The sequence below is a fragment of the Heliangelus exortis genome, chromosome 3, assembly GCF_036169615.1.
Source record: "Heliangelus exortis chromosome 3, bHelExo1.hap1, whole genome shotgun sequence".
NCBI lineage: Eukaryota > Metazoa > Chordata > Aves > Apodiformes > Trochilidae > Heliangelus > Heliangelus exortis.
Window position 1 is genome coordinate 21173728 of NC_092424.1, and position 22188 is coordinate 21195915.

Here is a 22188-nt window from a genome sequence, read left to right on the forward strand (position 1 = left end):
TAAAATACATTACTAATATGAAGCTCTACCCTCACCCCGTTATAAAATATAATTTTAAATCCCTTAAGAAGATTATTAGACTTTTTGGGAGAGGTCAGGAAAGGTTTAGCTAACTGAAGCAAATGACACTAATAATATAATCATCTTACATTTTTAGCCAGGGAATTGCAGATGTTGCACATCCAGGTATTTCTGTTAGCTTGTGATTAACAAGGTGACACACTTGAAGGAAAAAGCTCAGCAAAATTCTACAAACAACATTTTGTGAACACCAAAAGCATTTATTTGATGCTTTCAGCCTTGTTCTGGTTTCTCTTGTGATGGTTTCTGATTTGGGAATTTTGTAGCTTTTTGTTGTTGTTTCCCCCCCAGCCCCAAACATATAATACATTGTAGATTGTACACGTAATCCACAATATTAGTTATAGCCAATTTATTACAGATATTATTTCCCTGATATTGAAACATTATATTTACAAATATTTCTACATTAATATAAATACATGCAAACCAAATCAGAAATTAGAAGTCTTGAGTAAAGAGTGACTAAACTTGCAAAAAATGATAAATTGTGTACTTCACAATTAATTGTGGTCATGATTTTACCAACTTATTCAAGGTTGTAGTCTCCAACTCTGATCACAGAGAAAAAAAAATATTCTTGCTGTCAGTAACTTGCTTTGCACAGAGAAATCTGTCAGTATCATAATTAATTTTTTAATATTATGCTTACAGGAAAAGAGCTGTTGAGTTTGGTTACACATTATTTGAAATTGTGGCACAGCTTAAGAAGCAAAATTCTCTGCAAAGGAATCGTAACATCACATTAAGTGTGATTTTTCAAGTACCATGCACAGAGTATCATTGAAATATCAACCAACTTAAGTAGGGGAAGGCAGAGATGAAGCACTACTGTAATTTTTTTCCTGCAACTTCTTCATGTCTCTTGGTAAAAAGTGACAACTACAACAGGTAGTAGACACAAGAGTCGTCCATACTCTATTTAAGAAAAGGAAATCAGCATTGGCCAAGTTTCTTTATTTCATAGTTCACATCTTCACGCAATACTGTTACTGAATGTCTGAAAAATCGTCCTGTACACCATGAATATACAAAATTTATCTGAAACATTAAATCTGTAAAAATAGAAACAATTCCGTCAGACCAAGTGGAACTGAAGACATGGCAGACACTAAGGGGACTGCTTATCTGGGCTGAAGACATAGTCAGAAAGAAAGCCTTAACTAAAAGAACCACAGATTAGTAAGGAAAGAGAACTACGTAAATTAGGATTTTACTAATTTGTCAGAAGATAAAGGTAATGGATTTTATTTTAAATCAATAAGCACAATGTCACTTTTTAGAGACACCTTGGTGGTCTAATTACATACAGCTAGAAAACTCACTGCCTTCAGGCACCCTTATATCAAGTGCAAATCTGCGCAGTTATAGAATATATTTATAAAATATACTATATGCAAACATCTTTACAGAGCTTTAAATCAAGCCAAAAAGTAAATATACTTGATGGGACAACAGAAAAAAATGAATCAAGAAAAATGTGAGCAGTGTGATTGCGGCCCTTCAAAGCCAGAAGAAACCCTTCCATTTGTCTGCAGCAAAAAAGAGGTGGGATTTGCACCTTAAAAGTTGTTAACCAAATTGAAGAAAATATCCTCTGTGCTTCTGCAAATTAAGATAAAATTAGTTTTCATGACATGTTACATATTTTTTTTCCTTAAAGTATCTTCTAAAGCACAATGTCAACCCTTGAATACCAATAACCAATCACATAAGTGAAAGTGAGAGGGTTTCCCAGCTAAATTCAAATTACAAACTACATAATTCTAAGGAGTGCAATGCTCTGGAAAAAGCTTTAAATTAAATTATTTTGCTTGTAAAGCTAGTGTTAAGGTTTTTTAGTTAAAAAACAACTGGAAGCAAGAAAGCTGCAAGAGTACAAATGACAAAACCGTTGCTGATACACCAAGTGAAAGTGTGAATTATCCATCGATGCAGACAGAAAGATCCAGGTGCTGTATTACTTGCTTCCTTACTTCGTTCCATTGCATGTACACACAGCTTAAGTATTAAAATGCAGAATAATAAATAAAATGGCTCAGATTACTAGCAAGGGGCAAAACACAATCTGTAATTGTGCTCTATCTAGTTTCTGTTTCAGCAGTCTTTCTCTTGCAGTTCGTAAGAAAAATCATAGTCAGACTTCCAAAAAGAGTCACTTTTTTTTTTTTTTTTTTTTTTTTTTTATCAGAAACTCAAGTTCATTTTCCCAGGTTTATAACCCAAGACATTTCTGTGAAGGAAGCACAGTGCAAATTATATGACTAATAAAACTTGCTTACATAGAAAGAAGTTTACTTGATTAATGTTAACTGGTATCTTTATGAAATACATTGTAAAACAAAGATTAAATAGCAGGACAGGGTTTGCTGCTGTTGTTTTTTTTTCCCCTCAGACTTTTTTCCTAATCCCTCCTTTGAAAAGCTTACTGAATTACAAAAAGCTTAATAAAGTTCCAGTCTTCAGCAGATAACCACTATAAATGCTGCCAATCAATGCCACTTAGTGTTTGATTTGCTTCTTGTGCATGTCCAATTTCCTCTGTGATACTGTGTTGCTGCCAGAGTTTTTGAATCTTTTTAAATCGTTCTTTGCACAGATGTAAGGGATTCCCACGTCTGAAAAGGAGATAATACGTATCAGGGATGATAAAACAAAGCAAACGAGCACAAGCACTCAGCATATTAAATGTCAGCTGACCCACTGAAATACTAAAATATTTAGATAATCATTTAACAGTATTTCCATGCCAGAACAAACCAACATATATTTTGAATAGTAAACTGGAGTGCTACCTTGCCTGGTCCCCCACTCTCAGAGGAAGCAGATAGGAGCTAAGACAAAGAACTACCACATTAATAAGATCACCTCATAGTATTTTCACTTGGTATTAAATTACCATAGATTATAAAAATAAACGCATTATATAAAAAAAAAATTTCAGCTTTACTTTCTAGGCAACTTCACAGATTCAGGTTTTTACACCTCAAGACACCTGTTTATAACCTGAGAAAAATCTTCCACTCAATTTTTTTAACAAAAGAACACATATTAGCATTAAAATGTTTGAATATATTAGATGCAACAGCAATATCAAAATATAGTATTACCTAAATCATGAAAATGAAAATCTAACCAAGCAAGTGCATTTTACGAACCAGATAGCTTTAGAATTCCTGTCTTTAAAAGGTATTTTTTAAATCTTTACCTGAGTCCCTGGTCTGTCTCTCCGTAATCATCAAGATAAGGAGGAGGATAAAAGCAGCCCTTTGTTTTTCCAGCTAAAAATAGCACCTGACATTCTCGTACTCTAGAGGGAAACAGAGAAGATTTTACATACTGATTTTCAGATTAACTGTTTCTCCTATTTTTACAGGTACTGTTTTTCCATTCACACCTACTTCAATTTTGTACAATCTGCATGTATAGAACTTTAATGGTTCTTTTGGTTTTTAAAACTAAAGATCTTATCCTTTTCCTCTTGTAACTCCTCAGCAGCAGTTAAGAACAATATAGTTTCATGTCATATTATTTTCAACCTCTATAAAATACTCAGCACAACCACAGCAAGAAATCAAAACAATTTCACTTCTCACCAGCCTTTGCCAAAGTGAAAATAGACATTATCTAACGTTTTCCTGTATGCAGGAAGACAACTACAATGAATTTTCGTGTTTTCAACAGCAGCAGCAATGACGACAAAATCAAGGTATTTACCTTTATTGTTTTGTAAAACTTGAGTGAAAATAAGCACACAGAAAAAAAGTCATTCACTTTAAAATGAAATTCACTTTTTATATGATACCTTAATCTTCATAGAAACAACCTCTGAAACTTATACCAACATATAAGGAAGATGAACACACTCTAGTCTTCAGACAATACTGTTATTAACAAACCAATGCCTTTACAAACCACCCCTATGATTACATTTATGGAACTACACATTTCATGTCCACACACACCATCTAATCTAGCAATGTAAGTAGAGGTGTCCAGTTCCTCACCTAAGGAATATGCCCACTCCAGAACCACAGGTGTATGTATGTGCAGTACAGGCTCCAACATCTTCTCCTTCTAATTCAGTTTGACAACAGTAACTCTGAGAACACAGCATGGTCCCACACACAAGGCACAATGTTGGGGCTCTGCTTTTATCACCACCTGATTTTGGACACCTTTTGTTAAGCAAAAAAAAAAAAAAAAAAAAAAATTAATTACATATATTAACTCTGGATGCTACCTAAGAAACATGAACATTTATGCAGTTAAGAGTTACACGGATTCCTGCAGTGTTTATTTCACTGAAATACATGGCAGTTTTGCTGAAAAGGATAACAATCAGCATGTGCCATTAACTTTCTGATTCTACAAACATCTTTCTGAGGCTTTCAGGTTAAAGGTTTCCCAGTTCATCAAAAGAAGCATAAGACTGCAGGGGACCTCTCTATAATTGCACACAACTTACGAGAAATTGGATGCTTGGTTAATGAGGCAGCTGTAGTCATCTGGAAGGTCTATCAGTTTGTTGGATTCTCTTGCATAGCTAGAATAAAGCAATCAAGATAACCATTCATATTTTAATGAGTAATATACAGTGATTTCCACCTCATTCATGTTTTCCTGACTTGTCTCAACAGCACCTGTGAATAATTAATTTTTTCGAGTTTTCTTCTTCTGTGCCATTCATAGAGTAAAACGGCAGCACATAAAAAAGGAACCACCAACACCTTTCAGGCAGAGCACCTCCAGTTGTCTTAGTTACATTTTTTTATGAATTTGGGAAAATGGATAGGCAGAAAAATCAGAAAAATACATGTCATATGTAAACTTTTAGCAAAGCCTCATGATGTCACCACAGATTTTACTGAACATTTGTTCTGCTCCATTACCCTTTTGCTTATTAATATTGAATGGAAACCACTCAGACACCCAAGTCCACAGAATTTGTATCCTAAAGAAAATGAAATATTTGTGCAGTGAAAAGGACCTATATAACAGCAAATCTTTATACATTTCGAAATAAAAAGGGTATTTTTTGCAGATGCTATGCACTACATTTTAATAACCTTCAACTCTAGGAATAACACAGACTATGAAATGCAAATAGAGGTTTGTGAGGGAATCAATGATCAAGAATATGCTGAGGGAAAAATACCACTGTAAATTTGGACAATCTTTGGAAGAACAGTGAAGAATCAGCAAATGAAACACAGAAAAAAAATCCCAACAACACATAACAGGAAAACAACCGTGCAGTCAAGACCACTCTTCCTGTTTAAGACAGTCTGTAAATAGCCTGATATTTATGAGATGAAGTAATTAATTTTTATTTGTCACTTAGCCATGTTGTATGTACAACATCGAAAGACTGACTTTACACACATGGCACAGGAGATTAAGATGCAGAGATACATCTGAGGTACACAGTGCTGTCATTAAAATACATCTATCATTATTTGGATAATTGATAACCACTATTTTTACCTAGCTTCCACAAAAAAAGTATCCTAAACACTTTTCTTTGCCCATTAAGCATTAAACGTGTTCTGAATACAAAATAACTTCCTAGGAAGTAGAAATATAAGAAAAGCAAATGCTCTTTGTAGGAATTGACTTGGTGTTGATTTCACTGAAGAATTTGGATTCTCTAAAAAGCTCTGCAATGCCTGATATTCTTAAACAACACAGTGCACCTTTGGAATCAGAAGGTACAAATCTACTATAGGAAACAAGAAGAAACGTTATGGCTTCTGATTACTGTAGATCAGTCTAAACAGAACTGTAATACTTAACTTCACCTTTAAAATCTAATAATTTAAGCAGTATTTCACTGCTCTTACAAAATTCAAAAAATCTCTGCTTGTCCCCTAATATTTTTGCTATTCAATATAGAACTGATCCTATGTTATTAAAAATATACTTTAAAAATATTCAGAGAAAAGTATAACATTAAAGTTTCTACCCCCTCTTAAATTCTAGCTTTAAAACATCTCCATGCTTACCTGATAGCATGTCTCTTGCCTTCAAGATATCTTTTTACTTCATTGTTACTACACCAACTACAAGAAAGAAAAAAAAAAAGTCTTTCAACTTCAATGGATGATACTTTCTAAAAATAAATAAGTTAAAAACTCCAAAGTACATTTATTCAACAACCTTCATTAGAATAACAAAATAATTTATTCAAGATTATTTTGTTATTATAATGGGTTTGAACTGGAAGAGGGCAGATTTAGGTTAGTAGGAAGAAATTCTTTACTATTAGGATGGTGACACACTTGCACAGGTGACCCAGGGAAGTTACAGCTGTCCACTCCCAGGAAGTGTTCAATGTCAGGTTGGATGTGGCTTGGAGCAACCTGGTCTAGTGGGAGGTGTCCCTGCCCATGGCAGGGGAGCTGGAACCACAGGATCTTTATGGTAATTTCCAAACCAAAATATTCTATGATTTTTTAAAAACATTTCCTTTGCAAATGCTTTTCAAAGTCTACTATTTATTTCCATGTGCTCTTGGGGGATAATGCTTATACCAATTATCTTGTGCACAGTTTATTATTATATTTAAACTAACCATAAGAACACAACTTACCTTTCTATTAACGTGTTCATAACCTCACTATTTTCTTGAAAAAGGCAAGTGAGGTTGTTTGGCAAGGAAAGATAGCTACATAAGTGTTCAAACTGGTTTGTTCCACTTACTGTAAAAAAAAATAAATTTTTATAATTGCAGTTTTTCAAATTATATTAATGACAATACATGAAATGCAGCCCTAAATGAGACAGCTTTTTTTTTTTTCCAAGTGGATTCCCCTACACCTGAAATGTGGTATGAAGTATGAAGGTATTAGTAAAGGCACCAGATATGTTGGAAACCTGACAGAAATGAGAAGCAATTTTCCTCAAACTTCCCCTCTAAGCATGTTTCAAGCCTGGGTCATATAAGAACCACATCAGACTGCTCTGTGGTTTTTATAACTTGGTATGTCTTCATTTTAATGTCACCCATTAAATGGCTGCTTTGTGCTCCCTGCAGCCCATGACACACAGCCAGGTGATCAGTTACAGCACACCAGTGAAATACACCACAGCCCCAGAAATACAGAAGTTTGTTTGGGCTTCTTTGTGCTGAAATGCTTAAGCATGTAGCATCATATCACAGCTACACCTTCTGTAGCTGATATAATTCAGCACTGGTAACAAACCCATATTAGTTCATTCTGCTGCTTCAAAAAAACAGAGTTCAAATGTAATTTATTTTGCCTATAAATGTCTTTATCTTTTGAAAACCTGATGTAATACAAAGCAGACAGTACCTTGAACTTCTGAGGGTGCTGGGACTCCATTTAAATAATGGAAAAACAAAGCAGAACATCTCAGGAAAGGCATGATTCCAGCTTTTAGATTCCTCCACAGGTGCCAGCCTGAGGAAATTTCTTTCAAGGCACTTAAGAAAACACAATAAAATTTTGCTTTTATTTCACCATTTCAGTCTGAAAGGTGTATTCAGTAAATCTTCAAACATACTTCATAGCAAATTACTGGCTTCAGTTGAAACAAACACTATGCAAAGCATTTATTTCAAAGCTAATTACAAGAAAAATAATGAAAGAGTTTCATGCAACAGTAAACTAAGGAAAATTTTCCATAGCCAGTTCATATCCTAGTAAGTCTTCTGTACACAAACACTGTCAAATCCAGATTCTATACATTTTCAGTCTGGCTAAAAACATTGTTCCAGAGGATAATCTTCATGAGCAAAACTAGAGGAATTTATAGCAATAGTTACTTGAAAATTCTAACTAGAATTAGTGGATAAGTAAAATGATGGAAGAGTTGCAAGTTAAAAGTATAACCTTTGACAGTATTAGTATATGGAACTTGGTCAGTAGTAAATACTAAGTCCAGGAAGGAGAAAATAATACAAAATTTATCAAAAGATCACCCTTTTTACCTTCCTGTACACTGGCAAAGAAATTTATAGAGTGTAAGCACAGCCACTTCCTCTTCACTGTTAGCATTTTCTTGATCCATGCCATTCTCTTCTGAAGAAGAAAGAAAAAACAAGTTGCAGCTTATATATTTATTTACACAGCAAGTATGTAATTTTCCAAGTTTTGAGAGAGCAGCCAAAAGTAATTTAAATATTCCCCTGTACTGGAGGTACTGGAAAAAAGTTTTCTGCTGCACATCCTACATGGTAAGTTTATGCTATTGTCAGCTCCAGCAAGGTGTTGGTTTACTGTTTGATTGGTTGGGTTTCTTAATATCCTTACCTGTAGTTCTCTACTTTTAGCACACTACACCTCAGCCAGTTCCTCTTGCCAGAATATATATAGGGATTCCTTATTTCACTAACTGCAACTTATTCATCATGCAATGTCTGAGACAAGTCTCCACAAAAAACACTTGCAGGAACTACAGCATTAGCTGGAAAGTAAGAATTTGTGACTAGCCATGCTCCAAAACCCCTCCAGTGTTAAGCAATAAAGACAAAGGACTGAATTTCCATGAGTACAATTTATCAATACTTTCAATGGGTTGAAAGAGAGAGCACCAGCAATTTTATTTTACCACTGCATACATTTACCAATAGCACTTGAAGTGTTTTCCAAGTACAGATTTGAAGAACCATTTCAATAAAAGGTGAAAGAAAGAGGCATTACCTGTTGATGAGGTAAGTAAAATTTGTATTATGTGTGCCATAGTGACAAGATGAAACAGGTGAAGATCTCCAGTGCCAAGACTAACCCCTGAAAAATCCTGACAATGTATGGCAGGGAAAGAGAGCACCAAGCTTACCTGTAAAAGAAAACAAGAAAGCTGGTATATGCCTTTTCATTTTTATCTTCCCATTTTTTCTGCTCATGTTGCAATGACATCTTTCAAAGGCATCGTCATGAAGCTAATTTTAAACTTACTCTTCCAGTCATTATTTCAGGGAACAACGATTAAGGGTTTTTGGGGTGTCTGTTTGGTTGTGGGGTGTGGTATTGCTATTTTTTGTTTGTGGTTTGTTGGGAAGAGAGGTGGTTTTGGTTTTTTGGTTTGTTTTTAACATCCAAAGAATATACACACTGGCTCATTTTACTCCTAATTTTATTTATAGATAAAATACTTGCAAATTGAATCGTATTAAGTAGTAAAAAAATACTAAAAATCTGAACATTTTGAAAGGTTCTTAACCCAGAGCGAAGAGAAAGTTCTCAATGAAGTTTTGACATAGTGACTACTGGATCAAAACATCATTAATATATATATTATGGAATACTTACCAATAAATGGAACATGTCAATATCAAGTATGCAGGGAACATTTCCATTTTTTTCATTAGGCACCAGTGCTGAGTATTTTAGAGAGAAAAATAAATTTATTAATTGAATATTAATATACAGAGAGATTTTAGTGTATTTCAGTTACAAAATGAGAGCCATCCCTCTGGTTTATATGCTAAACTACAAATGTACCTGGTTTGTCCTGAAAGGTGTAATTTCAAGAGTTGTTCAACAGGAATGGAAAAGACTCTCACCTACTTTACTATACTCTACTGAAATGAAACAAACCCAAAATAACTACAAAGAAGTCCTGCCATTCACTACTCCCATAGTGACTTTCTTTCATCACTTAGGTTTCCAGTGCAAGATAAAATGAGATAGCATCTCAAACTGATCTAGAAATAAACACCAGCAGTAGTGACTAAACAGAAACATTACTTGCTGTCTATTGGACAGATGCTCAAAGGAAAACTTTGCAATAGGCTTAGCTTTATAAGGTTCCCTAAATTTGCATCACAACTCATTTGCTTTTGACTCAAAAATGCTAAAGAGTCTCTTAAAATTAATCATATCTCTAATTAAGAAAGAGATAGGTATTGGTCTCTCCATCTCTGTAGCATTCACATTCATTCATTCAACCACAAAGTATTAACTAAATCACTTCAGATGACAACAGAAATTCACACACTTAAAAATTCCAAGTAATGGCATAAGCTCCATCTAAAAGTTAACACAGAGGAAGTGTCTTGAAAAGGCTATGGTGTATTTAAAACAATCAAGGTGCTGTTGCAAGCTTCTTTTCCCCAAGCAGTAAAATCTGATTTACAACAAAAGAATTTAAACTGCATTAAAATGTAGCTATAAGCACAGTAAAAAATAGTTTCATCATAATAACTTAAAAATACTTCAGCTGAAGGCTGCTGTCTTGTTGGCCAAAGAATTAACAGCAGAGATCTATGGCACTTTGAAGCCCTTTCTATTAGCAAACATTTCACTGCCACTCAGATTTTAAAATGTTTTTACTTCAGTCACAGAATTCAACCCAGAAGTTTGAAAAATGCTCCTAGAAAAAATGTGACCAAAGCAAGGGACTTCCAAAACAAAACTTTTGTTCAATAACTTATCTTTATGTACAAAGAGTTCATAGAATACTAACAGATCAAGGGCTGATAATGTTCCTCATTCCTAGCCTTGAAAAATAAAACCACACTTTTTCTTAATAAAAATAAAAGCAATGCAGTTGCTTCTGAAAGCTGGAGGGAAGAAGAGCTTTGAAGAAACATTGACTCAAATTTTCAAGAAAATCCAAATGATGCAGAACACCATATACTACAAAGTTCTAGCCAATTATCCATCTACATTTTTCCTACTGCTTCAAATAGAAAATGACTCAATCATTACTGCTACAAACTGTTGTCAATTACGTTCTTCCCTATAAAGCTGCCAGCTGTTTGCTTAAGTAGGTGGTATCATTTTTTCTAGTAATTACAGTATATGAATGCATTTTAAAAGTTTCCCTGCTCTACTGACTGTAAATATTAAAATTATCCCATTTTTAATACCTTTTCAGAGTAGGCCTTCTGAAGTTTAGTTGCAGCATTAGCCTGAACTCCCCACTTTTCAGCTATCTGCAAATGCTTCAAGCTTGGAACATTTTGGTTGTTCTTATTAAAATTCTCAACATATGACATTACCTAGTAAGTGTGTTATCACAGGTCCTACTTTTCAAGGGATGAGAAGTTTGAAGATATATTACAGACCTCTGCAAATACTTTATTTTCTTTCAACTCTATATCAATCTCAATTTGCTCTTCTTCCAAGTTTCAGAGTATCCCTCTTCTTTTCTGAAGGACCATGCTTCCTTCTCCTTTGCTCTAAGTACCCTTCTAAAAGCAGAAATGCTTCCTTTGAAATGCATCTTGGAACTGCAGACCAAAAGAAATCTTTTTTCCCACTTCATGATGAAATACATATAGCTACACACATAAAAATACCAGCTCTTGGTCTATTACTTAGCACCACTACAGAAAAGAGTCTTCTCATAACCAAAGCTAACAAACATTCTGTAAGCATCTTTCTACATCTGCATCTTTGTAAAGAAGAGAAACTTACACGCTAGGAGAGTACAAAAGTGACCCTGTACTGCTGAAAGAGACGAAACTGTCCAGTGAGCTGCAGCAAATCTTGTTAATGATGTAAGGCAGTCATCCTTTAAAAACAAAGAAGAAAAAAAAAAAGGCACTTCTGCAGTTAAAGTTTCTCAGTATGCAAAGATCTTTTGACTTAGGGCATTATTTTCAGGCCTCTCAGCTGCAGCTTAGGGTAGCAGTTTGAGTGTCAATGACAAAGAAATTTCTGTTTATACAAAAGTTCCCTTCAGTATTCTTATTTTGAATGTTAACAAGAAAAACCTCAGCCTTACTATAGATTTATTAAAAAAACCCAAACCAATAGTTTTCTACATTTGATTTTTACATAGATGAATAATCTTATACTGACTGATTAAACAGTGGAATCCAAGAACTAGAACTATCAAATAACTCTAAACTCTTAAAATTTAGATATTCAGCATTAAAGAAGCATGATTGCCTCTTTTTCCATTGATTCAGAAAGGAATTGCTACTTGATCCTTACCTGTCGACAAGGTAAATTACCAAATAACAGTTTATCATCATCAGCTAAAATTCGTTCTGTAAAAAGAAACACAACCAAAATATTTCAATGCTGTAAATGTAACTAAATTCTGAAAATCACATATTAAGGAACAAAATTAATACATTAGTACCTATAGTCTGTATTGTGTAAGCACAGCTACCCCAGCACATGATGGGTACACGTGGATCTTCCTCATTTGGGTGAACCTTCAAGCCTACTTTGTATGTTGCTGTACCAAAAGTTGTCAACATTTCTTTTATGCTCTCAGAATAAGGATTCCTGAAACAAAGAAAAAGTATTATTAATTCCTTTTTTTTTCCTCCACTGGCAGCATAGTAGTTTTAATGATGAGTATTCGCCCCAGAGCTGAACACCTGGATTTCTAAAATAAAGTGAAAGCTCCAGTATCTTTCTTTGGATCAGGTATTCTGTAACCTCTTTTCTGTGACAGATACGGTTCCAATTATTTCTTGTATATTTGACTGGAAATGACCTCATTTTCCAGAGCTAAGAATATTCAGTCTTCAAAGATAATACAGTTAAGACTAGATTAAAAGATCTGTGTGAGAATGATGGCAAAAGCTACCATTAGCTGGGATGTGTCCTGCATTTTTGTATGCAGTTGGCTGATAAACGTCTGTACCATGTCATCGATTTAATTACTTTCACCTCAAGTGAAGAAGACTCAAATACAAAATACTGGAGTACCTGAGATTATATATATATAAACATATTCTCCATTTCATAGTCTTAGTGTGTTACACATAAAGCTCAACTATAATAATGAGTCCTTCATTTGGTTACAAGTAACAAGGAACTAAACCCTGGTGCTGAAATTAATACAACAGAAGCATCATCTCAGCACATCCATGCATTACATCCATCTCTGAAATTCTACTGCATTATTTACTACTTGTGGGTTGCACTGCAATACCATCATAATAATAGGACAAACTTTTCTAATTAAGGCAAAACTAATTTTTGCCTTAATTAGTGAAACTTTATCGCACAGGAATTGTATTCTATTTTCATGTTTCTATTTCATGATGAAGTTTTAATGATTTCTTTAAGATGTAAATACATACTTCGGTTTGAAGTCTGGTCTAAATCCTTCAGGTAATTGCAACTGATCCATTTTTTCTGAATTACCAGAACTGCCTGCACAAACAAGAAGTAATAAAACACCCATTATTCACCTATAAATTTTACATTATAAAAAGATGCAGGAGCACATCATCAGAACCTGAAATACCAGGCTACTCTTGCCAACAGCTCCCAACTGCACTGTGGCAGACCATAATATTTGGTCTTTTTCATGATCTGGGTTGTTTAGTCTGGAGAAAAAGGAGGCTGAGGGGAGATTTGATTGCTCTTTACTCCTACCTGAAAGGAGGATGCAGTGAGGTGGGTATTGGTATCTTTCCCAAGTCACAAGTGATATAATACAAGGAAAAGGCTTCAAATTGTGCCATGGGAGGTTTAGACTGGATATTGGGAAAAATATCTTTTTTTTATTATTATTTAAAAAGACATGTAGACATGTTGCTTACAGACATGGTTTAGTGGTGGACTTGGCAGTGTGCTAGGTTAATGGTTGGGACTTGATAACCTTAAGTGTCTTTTCCAACCTAAATTATTCTATGATTCTCACATACAAATATAAGCATTTCCTCAGACTTACTTGCACAGCCTTCATCTCGAAGTAAATACAGTGCTTTTATTTGCTGGGATACTGTTTTGATCCACTGAGCTAGGTTGGGTTGGCCTGAACTGTCTAACCTGCCAGAAAATACATGTAAACAGAATACACACATTAGTAAAGAATAAACTAAACACAGAACTAGTCTGTTGTTCACGTACTTTCATATCTTCATTTCTTTTGCTGCAGGTCCTACACATTACTATCCTTTCAAATTCTAAAGTCCATTCTACAGAATAACCAAGGAAGGTCAATAAACTAAGATAAGGAGGCAGGGAATCCATTTCAGATTACCAAAACATCATCATCATAATAAACAAAGTTTTTTTGATATGTGTCTTGTTTGAGATTTTTTTACCTTAACTGCAAACATACCTGTTAGAAAAAATTCTGGGTGGAGGAAGCAAAGGAATAACAGTGTTGCTTAAGCATTCACAAAGTGGACACAGGAATTCACCATTTTCTACATCATAACTTGTGTGTACTCTCAATCTTTGCTGTCTTCGTTGCTCTTTTGCTTGGACAGCATCGAAATACCTTTACAAAAGAGAAGGATATTAGAGGTAAATTATTAAAACATTACTTCAACATATAAATTCATGAACTCTTATTAAGACACTATTCAGAGAATTATCTGAAAGAAAAATCTCTACCCTCTAACTAAGTATTACAAACTGCAGGCTATCCCCAGTTACTGACAGCCAAAATTCTCCAATATGCTGAAGTTATTTGGGCTGTTACAATCATACTTAAGTCTGAAGTTCAGCAATTTCCATTTAGGAAAAGAAGGCAAAAAATGAGAGGGGGAGGTAGAGAGAATGTTGAAAGGATTTAAAAAAATATGTATAACTATTACGTTATACATAAAATTTTAAGGTAGATGCCATGGAACATCATCCATGTGGTTGTTCCATTATGGGCCACAACAGCGCAGCTGTTTCCTTTTGCTACAGGAAAAACTGTTGGCTGATCTTTGAATCTTATAAGGAACTTAATTCACAGCTTTGCTAAACATAATGGCTATTCCAGAAGCCTCTGGAATGGTTTAGAGAATGCATGACAATGACCCAAAAATGGTCTAAATACAGGAGGACATCTCCAGGAGTTAATGGCAACCACGCATGTCTGTAGATGAGCTACACAAGAAGATGAACACATCTTCAAAGAGCAGTGATATCAAAAACCACAAATGAAACCTGCACATGGTTATGCCCACAGAATCTACGGGAGCTCCTAATAGTCTTCACACATTAGGCAGAATTTGAAACCAGGCACTTCAGGAGCCAGGGCAAAGACCAAAGAAAGAGTCTAATTAAAGTCAGAGGCTTGAATGGTTTGCATTTCCCATATGACGTTGGCACCACATAGCTCTGTGCACACTTATCCTCCTCAAAAATAACTGACAAAGGTTTTATAAAAAAACCACCTAAGAACCAAAGATAACATTGAATTTATGTTGAAGATGAGCTTGAAGTAGGTCATAGGTATTTATAGTTCAAACTAAACTTGATGGAAGAATGGGGAGTGCAAGGGATGCATTGTTATTTAAAACCTCAGTAAAGAGCACTAGAAGCAGCACGAATATGTCTATTATTGAACTACAAAAACTCAAAAAAAATGGGCTTCCATGTTCAGATATTTGTGCACCACAGGGAATTATGCATAAAGACTCAAAGGGAATGAAGTTTGATCTGTGTGGATTTGAATTCCTTGCCCAGATGACAGAGTAAATGAAAATTATTTTGAACAAGTTTACAGTATTTATTTTAACAATTTTGACTTTTTTTTTTTTTTAAACGGAAAGTTGCTTTCATCACTTCATGACCTTTGTTTTTAAGCTGCCTACATATTATTAATTTTGCCCTTAATATTAGTGCTATTAGGCAAACTGATGGCATGACATGGTACTAGGACTAAACACTTAAATACAGTATTTTACCTTTGCCAACAATGGGCGTGCATAATATGTCCACAGCTACCTGTGTGTGTTCCACATGACAGGTCTGGGTGCATGAATAATGGGTCATACTTTTCTGTATTTAAAATAAAACAAAACAACTTTGAAATAAACATTTATCAGAAGACTTAACTCTTGATAAAATATTACTGCATTTGCACCATTATTGAATCTCTATCACAACAGTGTAACTTGTTTGATGAAGCATAAAACATTCCTTATCTGAAACAATTTAAACTGTCCAGGTCATCTACAAGTACTGTCTAATTTTGTTTTGGATGTATGTACTGTACTTAAACTTCAAACCAAGTTTTTGAAGGCATTAGGGGCTGGTAAAATTCCCCAATATCTACCTGCATCTTTGGTGGTTTAGTACCATTAAACAATCAGTCTAAGAACATGAATCTTCACAAACAGAGAGCAAAATGATTCAGTGCAGAAGTTTATGTATTACATATATAGAAACCAAAGGAACCTTTGTAACAATGCCATTGATCAAAAAGTGGTGTGTTTAGTAAGTGATCTTATCACTAAGAGGTATTTCAGATTATACAACTGAGAAGGAATCATGTATCTTGTGCCTCCTATCTCTATAATGTTATAGGTGTAGTTTAAGAACAAAGACTTCCAATCTTTAAGTGTTATTTAATGGTTACAAATCATTTGTACTAAGTCAGAATGCTGTCAAAGAATCATAGAATAGCTAGGGTTGGAAGGGTCCTTAAAGATTATCCAGTTCCAACCCCCTGCATAGGCAGGGACACCTTCCACTAGATCAGGTTGCTCAAGGCCCATCCAACCTGGCCTTGAACACTTCCAGGGAGGGGGCAGCCACAACTTCCTTGGGCAACTTGTTCCAGCATCTCACCACCCTCACAGAAAAAATTTTTTTCCTAATGTCTAGCCTAAATCTCCTCTCCAAGTTTGAATACATTTGCTCTTGTCCTCTCACTACACACCTGTGTAAAAAAGCCCTATCCCAGCTTTCCTGTAGGCTCCCTTCAGATACTGGAAGGTTGCTATAAGGTCACCTCTGAGCCTCTTCCCAGTTTCCTCAGCCTGTCTTCATAGGGGAGGTTCTCCAGCCCTCTGAATGTTTAGATAACACTTTGCTGTGATTTTGCATTATTAATTTAAAACCACATTTCCACCTCACTAAAAATATCAGAGTTTTGCCACCAATTACAATGAATTCACTTCCAGTTATAGACTTAACATAAGCTCATGCTACTGTCTCAAAGTGTTTGTAGCTGTTACAGCAACTCCAACATCATTTAATTTTAGAGACAACTATAAACATGTAATACTTACCAGGGTCTGGAATAGTTTTGTTTCTGTTTTTAGACAACACAGTTGATCGCTGAATAAATGCTGCCAAGACCATAGCCCTGCTGTCCACTTTAACTTCTTGTTCCTCCTGACACAATATACACATAACAACCTGTCTGTGTTCAGCTACTCTAGTTTGCTCTGGTCCCAAAGCTGTGAGTTTTGCATCTGAAATTACAGGGCTAAAATATTCAAAGAATACTAGTGAGCAAATTGTTTGAAAAGCATAACAATCAGATCATTATTTCAATAGAATTACTGAGCTTTCTAGTTTTATGATAAATACAGTCTGACAAAAAAAAAAAGTTTTGGCATTGATATTTACATTCCCAAAAACAGATATGCAGGACTTTATTTTCCAGAAAAAATTCATACCCTCCCAGTAATATACCCTATTCCAATTCAACACAGCTCTTCATCATCACCATTCCTTACAAAACTGACATATTCTCAAAACACATTTCTGTTCCCCACAAAATCATTAGTCCAGCTACAGTCAGATTTTCTTCCAGATCCTCAAGCAACAAAAGCCATTTCTAATTTACAGTGTTTAACAGCATTGTCTCAGTATTATTAATAATTTACTGGATTATTTTATATGCAAAACTCTTTGCTTGTTTATGCTGAACACTATGGAGATGAGATGAGGGAGACACTAATATTTAGGCAACCACATTGACAGTAATGATAAGGGAAACATTACACTTACTGCTGCTTTCTTAGTCTAAAAAATTTTCAAGCAGTTTTCTATCAAGACTAATAAAGGGCTTTCTGAAGCAGCGACAATAGGAAAACGTGATGTAAAGAGTAGAGAAAAAAATTTAAGTGAGATTCCTTCACCTGTTTTCATGTACTCCAGAGCTTGAAGTATCTAGCTCTTCCAAAGTTTGCTGAAAGAGCTCTTTATTTTCATTAATGAAGTGCCGTTGCATCTCAGACATCTGGGCCATGATCTTTTCCCTGCGCAGTCTGGCGATCTCCGCTTTTCGCTTCCTTTCAGCTTTGTCTTTATCACGTGAACTCTGAAATCATATTGTTCAGTCAGGTATTTTTAAAATCTTGTGGCAACCATTTATTTTAGCTACAGCTATTTGTAACTTGTACTAAACTTCAAACAATGAAAATCTTGTAAGAAAAAAGAAAAGTCTACCAGAAAATTATTTTGTGCCCTCTTTTCTTTAGCTCATGCTGAATGCCAGGGAGAAGTGCAGATCCAGAAGGGTATTTCTCCCTCTCAACCTTTACCTGTATTTTGTATTTTTCTTCCCTTTGAACATTCATAAGATTAAAAGGTAAGTGACAGGTCTCTAAAGCTGCTGCTCCTCCTCCATACCAGCTGTATTCCTAAATGCACTACAGTGCTCCAGTCTTTGTGTAGTATCTAAATATTATGCCAAAAATAAGCAAATCAGCAGAGCTTATCTGGAATGACATGCACAGTAAAAATACAAGGAGGCCATTTCTTTTAACAAATTTCCAAGAAGTCTGAAATTATGGGAAGAGCAGAATCACTAAATGCTGTGATCAGTATTACAGTTCTAAGCAATAAACTTGCAAATGATTTGGAGGCTACATTAGATAAAGAAATTAAGACAGTCCAGGGACTCTTTCAATTGGTCTTTTAAACAAATGGGCTTTATCTATAAGCTGAGACAGAAGTTCAGAAATCTCTGAGGTTTCCCAACATTGATTAAGAGCTGCAATTAGAAATACAATTCTTTGCTAGTCACAACCCAGACCCGTTCAGATCAGCTAACTGCTACAGCTTACTTTTACCTCCTCCATAATATTTCCTTCTGTCTCAGCCACAGGAGTTGTAGAAGAGTTTTCTCTTAGTTTCTTAATAGTATTAAAAGTCTGTAAGAAAACAAACAAACACACACTGAATTTGTGACATGTGAGTGTAACTGTGTATACAATAATGCTGGCCACATAATCTGCAGTTGAATTCCAGAAGAGGGCAAAAGGTAGATAAAATAAAACAACATGGGGAATAAGGAAATCATTACAGTATAATTAAGAAAGTTTCAACAATCTTCTTTCCATGATTTTCAGCAGTTACATAAAACAGATTTACCTTCAGTATCCATCTGATCATGTCCTTGTGCACTTCCAGATGAGGTGCATTTTGCAGTGTTTCTAGCATAGCTAGTATACTGGGGGAATTATTAGGTGCCTCTCCTGGTCCTGAGAAAAAATTATTATTATAATTGATTATACTGTTATCTGAAAACTAATAATTCACTACCATTAAAAGCATAAAAAACATTTGTGTATATTCATCAGATTAATAATTCCTTAAAAAAAAAGACAAAATATTTTTCATCCCTCCTCCTTTCTCAAACATTTTTATGACCACCCTCTAAGTCCTGAAAAGTTAAGAGGAAATGCTGTTAGAAATCTTGCTCACTGACTATTTTCTTACATGACAAATGTACTGTACGTGCTCCCTAGCTGTTTTCATCGTGGGAGCCTGACATGTAGAACTTGCAATATTTTATTTCACACCAATTTTAAATAGGAATCTTAGCAACTCTAGAGGCATTATTCAGAAGATGCAAAGAAGAGCCAAGGTTGTAAGAGCACTTAGGAACAGAACTACAATTTTTGCAATTATAACATCTGATCATGTACAGCAATCTTTGTTGAAATGCTACTTAAAGATACTAAGAATCCAATTTACTGGCAATTACTCCTGGATTTCTCCTCTAGAAAACACCTTTAGTATTGCTACCATCAAGAATCTATACATATGTAAAAGCAAATATGTGTCACCAACTTCGTAAAATTTTGATAGATAACAAATATGCTCTTCTGATAAATAAAGCTTCAGAAAAATAAAATATGAGATACTGGCACTTTCAGTTACTTAAAATTCGCTACACATTTGAAATGAAAGGCATACTTGATATTTTCTGAGTGAAGGAAAATGTTACAACATTCTCCTCAGTGAGATTCTCCAGATGATGTTTTTCTTCTTGTAGTGCCATTCCAATCAGATGCAAAACCTAGGTAAAAAAATATCAATTTTAGTTTTAAATAATACGATCTCTTTATGTAGTTTGGGTAATTCACTAAGAGACAAGGAATTCATACAATAAAATTATATAGGAAGGATAGCTTTGAAGTTATTTCCATGTAATTTCAAAGCTCCATTACAATGGAGTAACAGTGTTCTTTACAAATTCTAGAAACTTTGCCATATAAATGAAACATAATATCACCTTCATCTTTCTGTTCCCTGTCCTGTCTAGTGAGTAAGAAGTCAGTGCTGTTTATCTTGCTCACTAGCAATTGCATGATATTTTAACAAGTCTCTGTACTGAAGTAGTTCAAACCCATTTTACACACAAAATTTAACTGACAAAAAGTTCAAGTTAATAAACTGAATTTATTCTAACACAGTAGAAGCGCATTTTAAAATAATGTTACCTTTTAGATTAGTAAAAAGCTGCAATTTCCTTGAATTTAAAAACTGAAATTGCCCTATTTGCAACTAAAATAGTCTGAATGGCAATTTAAAGATGACAGAGTTCACCAACGAGGTCTAAATATGCCACACTGAATCAACCTCCCCATACAAACTGGCAGGATGCTCTAGGCAAAAAGTATTACTGACTGCCTGGAATCAACACTGAACCCATGTAAGGAAAGGATAATCTCCAGAAAATCTGTATCAGAACTGGAATGCAAAAGGCTAAGATAACTAAAATATCTACAGAAAAAGTGATAAAACCTCATTTGAGTGTTTAAGGTTTTAAATTTTGTTTTAATAAGTAACAGTCAATTTTTCCTCAGTTTATGACATCTATCTAACAAGATCTCATCAGATATGGGTCATCTCTTACAGATGTTTTATGTCAGCCTTTGTATGGTGTCTCTGAGATGAGAGTGACTGACTTGGGAAAGATGCAATTCAACTGCATGGCACCAGTGAACAGAAAAGCACTTTCTGAGCAAATGATAGGTCCCTGATGAATCACACATTTTGGAGAAAAACAGATACACAAATGGCTGAGTAGGTTTTAGTTTGGTTTAAAAAAAATTAAAACAAAACCGAAATCCTACTGTATTGAAACAGTTATTCCAAAGCTTTGCTTTCTCCTATTACCTAAATGTAACTACATTCTTCAATTTTTGTTGTGATATACAATACTGAACATTATTCTCTTTTCCCCTTTTTGTGTTATACAGTATTACTTAAGTTAATTAAAGCTTAGCTATAAAATGTAATAGAAACTCAATACGTAAAAAAAATAAAATAAATCAGTATTGGAGTTTCAGAGCTAGGGGTTTATTTCAAGATATTATTAAAAATTCCATCAATATTTCTCAAAATTTTGGATTTGGAAACTAAGCCAACAGCCCTGACCCATAGCCATTTGAGCCAGTGCACCATTTACATCCTGCACGTCAGAGAGTGACCATCATAAACAATAAAATCTACTGCAACTCTTCAGGTTTAGTGAGGAGGAAACAGCCCAGTTGTGTTTCCCCAAACTGATATGTTAGAAGATTCTTTGCTGTACATCTATGATTTTTTTTTCTGAAGTGATATAGCCTAAGCTAAATAAGCACAGGAATGTCAAGAAAAAGTCAATGTGCTCTACTCAATATGCAACAACTCAGAGAAGCTGGTTACCTACTGCAGTAAACACAGTTTCAACCGATTTAAGTGGAATTCTTCCCTTGTGTGCATCGTGTCAGAAAATTACCCATCTCTCATTCAATTTTAAAAATAAATTGCACAGGAGACAAAAGGGTTTCCCTTGTCTTGTATATCAGAAAATACTATTAATTTCTCATTCAGGGTATTCTGGATTATGTTAAATAACAAGTAAGCAACCCAAATCTATAAACCCATGTTAAAATGCCAAAATACATATTCCTTCGTTTAGCATAAACATAATTTTAAATAAGGAAACATACCCTTTGCAGCATGGCCTCTGACCAGGCATAGCCATTGTGTTCTACTGCCCACTGCAGTATAGTTCCCATAATGCACAGCATTACATCAGACTGCAGAATATTAACCAGACTTGCAAAAAGTGGGCAGAAAGGAGGAAGAGCTGGTGGTGGAAGTGCTGAAAGGGAAATTAGTACATTTGACAGTTCAGCATCTCTAAAATTTGCAACACTGATGTAAAATCTGGCTTTAAAACACCTCAACAGCTTAGCCCAGGTCAGTGTAC

The 22188-nt window shown here is 34.8% G+C and overlaps 1 protein-coding gene across 4 annotated transcripts in view; it reads right to left on the bottom strand.

The window, feature by feature from the left end:
• Nucleotides 1-418: 418 nt before the first annotated feature.
• UBR2 (ubiquitin protein ligase E3 component n-recognin 2) overlaps nt 419-22188 on the bottom strand; it is a 54178-nt gene continuing 32408 nt past the window's right edge. For 2 of the 4 annotated variants that reach the window (XM_071739539.1, XM_071739540.1), the window contains exons 25-47: nt 21926-22080; nt 19902-20004; nt 19074-19183; nt 18773-18853; nt 17837-18018; nt 16979-17178; nt 15650-15743; nt 14086-14247; nt 13693-13790; nt 13097-13169; nt 12142-12290; nt 11991-12046; nt 11469-11565; nt 9357-9424; nt 8748-8883; nt 8036-8126; nt 7398-7528; nt 6674-6782; nt 6087-6143; nt 4550-4627; nt 4089-4259; nt 3290-3391; nt 419-2699 (exon numbers count right to left, since the gene is read on the bottom strand). In XM_071739539.1, coding sequence (XP_071595640.1) covers nt 2558-2699; nt 3290-3391; nt 4089-4259; nt 4550-4627; nt 6087-6143; nt 6674-6782; nt 7398-7528; nt 8036-8126; nt 8748-8883; nt 9357-9424; nt 11469-11565; nt 11991-12046; nt 12142-12290; nt 13097-13169; nt 13693-13790; nt 14086-14247; nt 15650-15743; nt 16979-17178; nt 17837-18018; nt 18773-18853; nt 19074-19183; nt 19902-20004; nt 21926-22080 — 2645 coding nt within the window. In that variant the 3' untranslated portion in view covers nt 419-2557. Of the gene's footprint in view, nt 2700-3289; nt 3392-4088; nt 4260-4549; nt 4628-6086; nt 6144-6673; nt 6783-7397; nt 7529-8035; nt 8127-8747; nt 8884-9356; nt 9425-11468; nt 11566-11990; nt 12047-12141; nt 12291-13096; nt 13170-13692; nt 13791-14085; nt 14248-15649; nt 15744-16978; nt 17179-17836; nt 18019-18766; nt 18854-19073; nt 19184-19901; nt 20005-21925; nt 22081-22188 lie in introns of all 4 variants that reach the window. The other 2 variants (XM_071739538.1, XM_071739537.1) reach the window with 1 other exon arrangement.